Here is a 10,599-nt window from a genome sequence, read left to right on the forward strand (position 1 = left end):
GAGACATTCATGTAAGTGTGGGGGAAATATCTACGTGACTGATAGATAACTGGTCAGGATCTCCCTCCACCTTGGAAGAAATGATGTTCTCTCAATAGGATGCAAAGATTTGATTTTGGCTGCATGTTCAAGGTGAAAGAAGGCTATCAACCTAAGGCAGTGTCTTGATACGACCCTACCCATTTGCCTAGAACAAGTGCAAGTTAGTCTTGATTTTCTAAAACATTCTAAGGAAGAAGAAAAGCCTAATAAGGGTATGATAAGATACCACCTTTCAGGTCCCAACCCTTACAGGTCCCAATAAAGGTAAAGGACTCCTCATAGCTAGGCCTCAGCTAGTCATCAGATTCCACTTGCCATCTTTTTTTTTTTTTAAGATTTATTTATTTCAGAGAGAGAGAGAGTAGGGGGAGGAGCAGAGGGAAAGAATCTTCAAGCAGACTCCTCACTGAGCAGGAAGCCTGATGTGGGGCTTGATCTCATGACTCATGACACATGACCTGAGCCGAGACCAAGAGTCAGATGCCCAACCGACTGAGCCACCCAGGCACCCCTCCACTTGCCATCTTAATGCTGCTTCAGTAACAGTGCAGCTGACTACAAATGGCCCTGCCACACCCGGGGGCCCCACATCCACCTCCCTAAAGCTATTTTCTCTGTAGTAGTTTATAAACCAATGGCCAGGGTCCCTCAGGGGCAGTACTGCTGTTTGGAACACAAGAATCATTGTCGTGTGAGGTAGCGAAGGACTTACTGTTCTAGGCCTTATTCGCTCTGAGAGTACAGCTTGCTTCTGTCCCCTTTGCAAATTTTGTTTTATAACAAGCTCCCTCACCTCTCCTTCATGACAGAAGGGGTGCATGAGTCTGGTATGCATGTCTATATGTGTGCATGTGTAGGTGTTGAGCGTGGAGAATGAAATGACAGCTATTCTTGGGCAAGTACAAAACTCCTCTATACCTCTCTAGAAGATTTTAAATCATCTCTTACACAGAAGTCATATTAGATGGCTTACAGTTCCCACATCAATGATCAAACAATACTGTTTATATAAGCCTGGTCATGGTGGTGTCCTGGGCCACTTGGCCCTGAAGTGCCTGCCTTGTAGCATGGCCAACTTCCTCTAAAAGCAACTCTTTTCTAACCTGGTCACACAGCAATTTGGACAGCAAGAGACTAGCTGATGCCAAAGAAGAACTGGCAGAAGGGCAGAAACTCAATCACACAAACAGAAAATGGGTCAGTACGTTATAGCCCTCAAAACCTGCACTCAAATGACAAAACCAGTGAACTTCTGCTCTCAGTTAAGAGCTACCTCCTGGAGGCCATGAAAGAGAACTCTAAGACACAGGCTCCCAATTTGCCTTGACTGCTGTCGCTCCTATAGGACAGGAATCTCTTAACCCTCCCATGTCACCTGCTCCTGCAACACTCATTCAGACCAGAGTCAAGGATTAAGATTCTTAAGATATATATGTTGCCTGGCTCAACACTAAAAGGTACCTGCTGTGAGCCAATATTGGCTTTCTAAGGACTAGCTATACAGAGCAGTAAGATGTATTCTCTGTGATTAAATGTTATATCTATATAAGATCTTCATCATTTCAAAGTTCATTAATGATTGGTTTCTTAACATAGCTTTTTGGTAATGGAAGACAGTGTCTCAAAGAGCTGTGCAAGTAAAGCCTTCATACCTTAGATGTGAGATCTCGATGGAAAATGCCTTTGAAGTGAAGGTAGCTGAGGCCCACTGCTATGTCATAGGCCAGTTTCACCCTCACAGTCCACGGCAAATGCAGGTTACTGTCTAGCAACTGTTCCAGGTTTCCAGAGTTGATATACTGCAAAACAAAAGGAAAAACCCAGCCACCATTTGTCAGGAATGTTTAGGCTGGTGGTGAAACCATGAGAGGATAAACACCTAGAGGATAGAGCTTCTATGTTTTTTAATTTTTTTAAGTTACTGATGGTTTATTCGGCATCCAGGCACTATGGTAGGCGCTGCACACAAAGACCCCTTCCTTTGCGGAGATGACAATATATTAACGGGTACAAACAGCATCATTTGGCAAATGCTAAAATGCAGCTTTGTACAGGTACGACGGCACTACGAGTGCAGAGGATAAAGTTACAAAGTCAACCTGGGCATGTCGGAGGAAGCTGTACATAGGAAATAAGGAATCGAAAGGATGACCTGGGGGAACAGGACAGAAAGACAATTCACACAGAGGGAGCAGCATATGCAAAGTTATAGATTAAATGCAAGGTGCATTCAGGAAACTAATTTACTCAATATGGCCAGAGTGCATGAATAGTAGAAACAGGTGAGGCCAATATACTTTGCTAAGATATATGGACTTCATCCTGTCTATGGGAACAAAATAAGCCTTTTAAGCAGAAGAGCAAAATGTTCATCTTTGGCTTTTCAAAGAAAAGATTATTTAAGCAATGGTACGATTGATGGATTAGATGGAGAATATGGAGAAGGGTAAATAGGCAATTATTGCAATAATCCTGGTGAAAGAAGGGTACCTCAGTTAAGGCAATAGGGAAGACACTGGAACACAGCAAGATTCAAGATATAGTTAGATGGCAGAGTTAAAAACAAACACACAGGGTGCCTGGGTGGCTCAGTCGTTAAGCGTCTGCCTTCAGCTCAGGTCATGATCCCCGGGTCCTGGGATCGAGTCCCACATCGGGCTCCCTCCTCGAGGGGAAGCCTGCTTCTCCCTCTCCCACTCCCCCTGCTTGTGTTCCTGCTCTCGCTATCTCTGTCTCTGTCAAATAAATAAATAAAATCTTTAAAAAAAAAAACAAAAAAACACACACACACAAAACTTGATGACTGTCGGCGGGGGGGGGGCGGTGAGCACAATGAAAATCTCTAGGTTGATCCTGGGCTATTGGCCCCTGGATACTATCATTATTAAATATCCACAAAATAGAGAGAACAGGTTTTTAGAAGAAGCAGCAAGGTTAAAAATAGTGAGGTCAGCTAGGACATGTTGAGTTTAAAAGCTTGTGGGACAGCCAAGGTGGAGATGTCCTAAAAAGAGCTTAAAGTTGAGGGACAAAGTCTGAGCTAGAGACCAACATTTAGGAGGCAGTAACAATGAGCTGAAGTAGTCACTGATGCCAAGGGATGTATGAAGTTGTCCAGGGTTTAATATATAAGGTGAGAAATTAACAGAATCCAAAGGCATGGTAACATTTAAAGGAGCAGGCAGAGGAAGAACCAAGCAAGAATGTTACCATAGAAGCCAAAGAAGGAGAACATTCCAAAGTGGAAATGACCAAAAGTATCAAATGCTATACAGATCAAGTAAGGTGATCAGGAAAAATGTCCACTGAACTTGCGACTAAGAAGTCACTGGCAACTATGGCCAGAGCAGCTGGTTAAGACCAGAGTTAAGACCAAACTGAACTGAGGAGTGAGTAGAAGGCTATGGAGAAACTATGTGAAGATACTCTTTCAATAGGGGTACCTGGGTGGCTCAGTCGTTGGGCATCTGCCTTCGGCTCAGGCCATGATCCCAGGGTCCTGGGATCGAGCCCCGCATCGGGCTCCCTGCTCTGCAGGAAGCCTGCTTCTCCCTCTCCCACTCCCCCTGCTTGTGTTCCTTCTCTCACTGTGTCTCTCTCTGTCAAATAAATAAATAAAATCTTTAAAAAAATGATACTCTTTCAATAAATTTGACTGTTCATCATTTCTACATACCCATGAAGGGCTGCTTTGCTTTTTAAAAAAAAAAAAAAAAAAAGAGCAAATAAATGTATTTACATAGAGATGATAAGAGTAATAATAATAACAGTAGCAACAAAACAATAGCAATAGCTAATATTTATTTATATAGTGCTTACTTTGTGCCAGGCACTAGTCTAAGAACTTTACATTAATTATCTCATTTAATCTGCACATACCCTATGAATTAAGTGTACTATTATTCTCATTTTATAAAAGGCATTTAGAGGTTAAGAACCAGGGTTCAAACCCAGGCAGTTTGGCCCAGAGTTCATGTTCTTTACCACTACATTATATTAGACTTACAAGCCATAGCATCTGAGTCAAAGAGCCTCAGAAGAGCCTAAAATTAAGCTCTTAAATACCTATTTTTGGGGGTGACACTGAATTTTCAAAAGAAGAGGGAACCTAAAGGGATAGCAGGCAAGAGATCTGAATTTTAGTCCAATTCTGCCTCTTAATAACCAATTACCTTTGCACAAATCAACTAGTGAGGCTATCCTTCAGTTTTCCTACCTCTAAAATAGATATGATAATTCCTGATTCATGTAACTCACAATGTCATTATGAGAATCTAATACAAGCATATGAAAGTGCTTAGAAAAAAATATAAGTGCCATATAATCTGAGATGTCATGATGTGGTAACATAAGCACCAAAAAGAACCAGTTGGGGGCAGCACGATGCAGCACTTAATATCCTTGGATGAGGTGGATCAGGCTTGGCACCGCAGAGAGAATGGCTAAAAATATACCTAACTTCTCAAAAGGGAAATCTGTCAATCTGCTTCATTCCGCTTGATAATCCATCTTGGAAATCTCAAAATGAGGCATACTGACAGCATTAATACAGCGCCTTTCATCTCTTTATTACAGTTCAATCTGTCCACAGTTCACATATGAGGAGCCCATTTGCTAAAAAGAAACTGAACTTGCAAACTCCAAACTACCTGGGGGCAATATAGCAGATGCTAATCATGCAGACAAATTTCTTTAGTTCTGAGAGAAAGAACTGAAACGGTGCTGGTTCACTTCTTTGATAGGGTGACAATGTGACATGGAAGGCCTGACTTCAGGAGCCACTGAGGTCTCCCAACGGAGGGCCAGGCAGAAAAAACTACGATGAAAAGACTGTATCTGCATTCTCTCTGGGCCAGGCTAAGCCAGGACTCGTGATTCTGGTTCAGAAAAACACATATTTACTCTTTTCAGCATGTCTCTGAAGACCGGAGAAATCCACAGATAAAGGCAGAGGGTGGAGAGCAGGAGAAAGGTGAGGCAAGGTGAGGCAAGTCCAATTAAGAGGCAGAACTGGAATAAAATTCAGATCTCTTGCCTGCTATCCCTTTAGGTTCCCACACCATTAGTAGGCTCTGGTTTTTCCAGGCAAGATGGAAAAAGCACAAACCAGAACCAGAGAAGGAAACTAAATGGAGTTTATTGTTACAACCCGTTTCTTTTGCCTGCCTTTGGCGAATATTTTTAGAGGGGGCTGATAAGCCTCTGGGCCTTCAGAAACCACAACTTCTGAGCGTCTCAAGGCCTTTGCATGTATGAAGAAGGGAAGTTTGAGATCTGCCAACAAGGAAGACTTCTAAGTTGCTACACACTCTGCGTGCCCATTAGTTGGGACGTTCACTTCCCCAGTAAGCAACTCCCAGTGCAGGCTCAGCTGGTGTGTCCTCTGAACAAATCCCTCTGTGGGAAGCAGAGGCAAGATCAACTACACTAGCACATTCAGCTTCCCAGGATGAGAATAACAGTGGCTTTGCTTTGTTTTCTTCCAGACCACTCCCTTGAGCAGCTCTACAAAACAACCTAAGGCATTGACAATGCATTTAAATAACCTACTGGAGAGAGAAGTTTTTACATTTTTTCTTGTTGTCTTTTTAAACTTTCAAATTCAGAAAACTATAATATCAGCCACTCAAGTGTTATAGACTTCAGTTCCTCTTAGTGACTGTTTCCCAACTTTATCTACACCAAAACCTGCCTTTCCAACTCGTGGTCTAATAAAATATTATAACAGAGTTTCTACCATTTCATTTGTGTTTGATACTTGATTTCATTAAAGACTCTTCCTAAAAGGCAGTCAATAAATAAATGTGTGTTGGAGACTAAACAATATTATGTATGCAAGAAATCATATGTCAACACCATAAAAAAATCACCACAGGGTCGCAGGTCAAATTAGTGGACACTCCAGTTCTCCACTCATGAAAGTAGAGAAGTGAACCTTTCAGGAATATCAATTAAAGTTATTTCTACAACCATTCAGTGAGCACCTCTCCACTTCCTGTCACCTCCATATGACAGTAAGAACCTGTCAGTTTACATCAACATTATTTTCCTTCTGTGATTACAAGAGTGCATTACACACAGTAAATGTGGGTATATAAAGATGAATAACAGTTTATACCTTAAAGAAGTCCAGTGAAAGACACAGATGTAAGTTAATAATACCAATAACCCTTTAGTAGAGGTAAATACCTGAGGTATGAAAGAAGAAACTGACTCTCCCTGAGTTTGGAAAATTTCAAAGAGGAGATAACATTTGAGTTGGATCCTAAAAGATGGCTGGGAGTTGTGTAGGCTGAGAATATAGTTCTTCCCATATATCCCCATAGGCTCTGATGGTACCAACTCAGACACAGACAAACACATACACATGCCCACATAGAGAATATTCTGGAACAGCACTAGGCAACACTTACCTCTCCATGAGGTAACACTCACTACACCCAGGGCTCCTGCTCCCAGCTGATTTTAGTCAGCTAAAGTAGCCTCACCCAATCATGACCAGTCAGAAGAATAAGACAAAATGGCTGCTTTTTTTTTTAACTTTGAATTATCAATGTACTGATACCTGTAACCAATAAGCTTATCCCTGAACAGCGGTTCAAAGGCATATCCAGAGGCTCTGAAGAAAATATCAACTGTAAGAATAATACTCCTTTTTGAAAAATCTACCCAACTGGCCTGGAGCTAGGGCATTCACCCAAGGCGGATAAATGTGCTACCATCCAACTAACAAAGATCATTTGCTACCACCTAATTAGCAGGGCTGTCCTGAGGAAGATCTGTCCATCTCTCTATCCATCCACCTACACAAACACTGAAAGCCTATTATGTGAAAACACAAAGATGAGTAGGGCCAGTCTCTGCCCTTAATTCACAGTCTAGTTTACTTCACAGTCCAGTCGAGGTGATAATCAACTAACAATTTTTTTCCACACAGGACAGTAACATATATGTTATACAGAAAATATCATTCTAACAGTAATGTGAAAACTGTATGGAAAAGTCAGGAATTGAAGCCAGGCTTCTGGAATCATCCAGGTGGGAAGTTGTGAATAAGACAATGACCACAAGAATGGAAAGGAGGTTAATATCTGGAGACATCTTAGAGGTAGAAGCAACAGGATTTGGTGTTTAATTAAAGGCAGGGAGTAATTAAAACAAATAAGGCATACAAAGTATGTCCAGCATAGTGCTTAACTCATAGTATACAACTCATTCTGCCCCCTATCAATATCTTATCTTCATAACCCCTCCCTGGGTTATTCCACTGGTTTTCTAACTAGTCTTCTTGTCCATTTCTTGTATCTTAAACAGATACAGCCCTCATTCCAATCCATTTTCCATAATACAGCCAAAATACTCCTTCTGAAATGCCAACCCAGAGTCAATCTCCTGTTAAAATTATTCAATGATGCCCTAGTACTGTTAGGATAAAATCCACAACCCTTACTCAGCACGGAATATAAAGCCTTTCACTCCTGATTATAAAGGTCTGACCCCAGGGACGCCTGGGTGGCTCAGTCAGTTAAGTGTCTCCCTTCCGCTTGGGTCATGATCCCAGGGTCCTGGGATCGAGTCTCACATTGGGCTCCTTACTCAGCAGGGAGCCTGCTTCTCCCTCTGCCTGTAGCTCTCCCTGCTTGTTCCTCTCTCTCTCTCTGATGAATAAATAAAAATAAATAAATAAATAATCTTATTTTTAAAAAAAAGGTCTGACCCCTGCTTACTTACACATTTGCACACATTGCTGATCCTTTTATCTGGAATACCCTTCCCTCACCCAGGCCTGGCTAATCACTCATTGTTGAGGATTCAGTTCCATTTCATGGAAGCCCATATGTAGGACTGGGAATAAGAAAGACATTCTGTGCAAAAGGAACACAAAGATAAAGTGCAGAGATTAGTAGTTATTCCTCTACTTTTTCCTGAGTAAGGTGTAAGTAGGGAGAAGGGATGAAGCTATAAAGTAAAGATGAGCGATACAGTATAGTGAAAAGCCCACATACTATGGAGTTAGACTGCCTAGGATTGAATCTCACCTGTGACTAGCTGTGTGATCCTGGGTTGATCATTCAATTTCTTTAATACTCATCTATAAAATGGGAATAAGAATAGTATCTATCCCCCTAAAAAAAGATTAGTATCTAACCTATAGAGTCATGAAGATTCAATAAGTTGACGTGTAAAATGCTTAGAACAATGTCAAAGAAAGTTCTCAGTATATGTCAGTTGTTACCTATTGCCGTTATTACCATATTTATTATTATAAATATGTAATTTTTTAGAGAAGTTCTGGAACACCAAGATGAAACATCTACAGTTAATTTGTCAGACCACAGGAGCACTAAAGATTTATAGGTAAAGTATACTATGATCTGTTGTGTGTTGAATCATGTCCCCCCAAAAGATATGCTCAAGTCCTAACTCCTGGTAATTGTAAATGTGACCTTTTTTGGGAAATAGAGTCTTTGCAGATGGAAAATCAAAGATGGGCTCATACTAGAGTAGGGTAGACCCTTACTCCAATAGGATTGGTATCTTTATAAAAAGAGAAAAGACACAGACTCACAGGGAGAATGTTATGTAATAAGGGAGGCAGAGATGTGAGTGACACATCTATAAGCCAAGAAACACCACCAGAAGCTAGGAAGAGGCAAGGAAGGATCTTCCCCTTGAGCTTTCAGAGAGAGAGCACGGCCCTGCCAACAGTTTGATTTTGGACTTCCCCTTAAGAACTGTAAAAGAATCAATTTCTGTTGTTATAAGCCACCCACATTGTGGTGCTTTGTCATGGCAGCCCTAGGAAACTAATACATGCCCCAAACTACATTTTAGAAAGATCATGCTGGTAGCAGGATAGAGGAGGAACTAGAGGAAGGTTTGGAGGACTCTCATCTGGACTGCAACAGTCCAGATGAGAGGGGACCAAATTCCTCACTTAGCGTGCTATTATATTATAGGTATGAAAAGGTGGGCTAGAGTTACAATATGCAGAGATAGAATCTAAAGGATATAGCAACTGGGTGGTAAATATGAGAACTGAAGGAAAAGAAAGGTAACTCAGAGATTCCAAATTCAGGTGTTCAGAGAAGCAAGAGGAAGAGATCCTATCATCTTCCGTGCCATCAGTAAGTCAAAAACACATCAGAAACCAGCATCAATGTCAAATAGCCAAATCAGTGACTTGTCAAACCTCTGTTCTTTGGATAAGCCCTCTGTAGATGAGGGCCCGGGCCCCGACCTAGTTTTCACTGAAGCCCAACAATGCCATTGTGCGAGCCACTGTATGTTTTTTGGTCGGCTCCAAACACAAAGGCTAGCAGACATCCCATCCTGCTGGCTTGATTTGAAGAAGAAAAGAAAGCTTTGTTACTGCCCCGGGTAATTTCAGGACAGGCATCCCAAGAGCGCCCTGTGGGAGGCTTGTGCTCCAAAGGAGCCTCCTGTTCTCAGCTCGAGGTTCGGCAGCCACTACAAGCATGTATCCCTCCATCTGCCAAAACCCAAGTTTGCCACTGTTCAGGAGGTCTACCAGGGCTTGCCTGACTGAAACAGTCAGTAGTAATGGACTGACCCAAAGAGAAAGGGAACCCAGAATGTGTTTCAGCATATTTAAATGTTTCACTCTCTTTGCCTTCATATATGCTTATCTACTGCCCAGAATACTCCTCTTTCCCTTCACAGCTTTGTTAACTTTTTTTTTTAAGACTTTATTTATTTATTTGACAGAGAGAGACACAGTGAGAGAGGGAACACAAGCAGGGGGAGTGGGAGAGGGAGAAGCAGGCTTCCTGACTGAGCCAAAGGCAGACGCTTAACGACTGAGCCTGAGCCGCCCGGGCACCCCAGCTTTGTTAACTCTTATTCATCCTTCTAAACCTAGCTCGTCTTTTATTTTGGAAAGCATTTCCTAACACCCCATTCTATACTTTGTGCCACTTTAGTCCCCTATACATATTTCTACTATTGCTTATCACATTGTACTATAACCTTGATGGCAGGGACCAAGTCTTTCTCAACTTTGTGAGCCCAGTATCCAGTGAACAATAAATTGTTGAATGAACAAATGAGTAAGTACATTTAAACAAATGCAGGCAGGTTTTAAGTTCTCTCTTAGTAGAAGCCATCCCAATTCAGTCATTAATGTAATTTAAGATCAAAAGGGAAGTGTGCCTTTAGAGTTCTCTGATAAATACCATCCAAAACAAATATTTAATAATGTCTATTATTGGGGGCACCTGGCTGGCTCAGTTGATAGCGTGTGTGACTCTTGATCTCAGGGTTGTGAGTTAGAGCCCCATGTTGGGTGTGGAGATTACTTAAAAATAAATCTTTTAAATAATAATAATATAATAATGCCTACTATATGGCAGATATTATGGTAGCATTGGAAACAAAATGAAATACAAAACAGTGCATTTGACCACTCAGTGATATAAAATTCTGAGGATACTGTTATTACCCTATCGGCAAACTCCTTAAAGTGATCAAAATCACATGGACTTAAAAAATATAACTGCAGGGGCGCCTGGGTGGCTCAGATGGTTAAGCGTCTGC

The 10,599-nt window shown here is 41.5% G+C and overlaps 1 protein-coding gene across 1 annotated transcript in view; it reads right to left on the reverse strand.

Moving 5' to 3' along the window:
- The window catches only part of TESK2 (testis associated actin remodelling kinase 2), a 121,779-nt gene that overhangs the window by 11,461 nt on the left and 99,719 nt on the right, over nucleotides 1-10,599 (reverse strand). Inside the window, exon 4 of the mRNA XM_021684439.2 lies at nucleotides 1,695-1,841. Coding sequence (XP_021540114.2) covers nucleotides 1,695-1,841 — 147 coding nt within the window. The remainder of the gene's footprint in view (nucleotides 1-1,694; nucleotides 1,842-10,599) is intronic.

The sequence above is a fragment of the Neomonachus schauinslandi genome, chromosome 4 (assembly GCF_002201575.2).
Source record: "Neomonachus schauinslandi chromosome 4, ASM220157v2, whole genome shotgun sequence".
In the NCBI taxonomy this organism is placed as follows: Eukaryota; Metazoa; Chordata; class Mammalia; order Carnivora; family Phocidae; genus Neomonachus; species Neomonachus schauinslandi.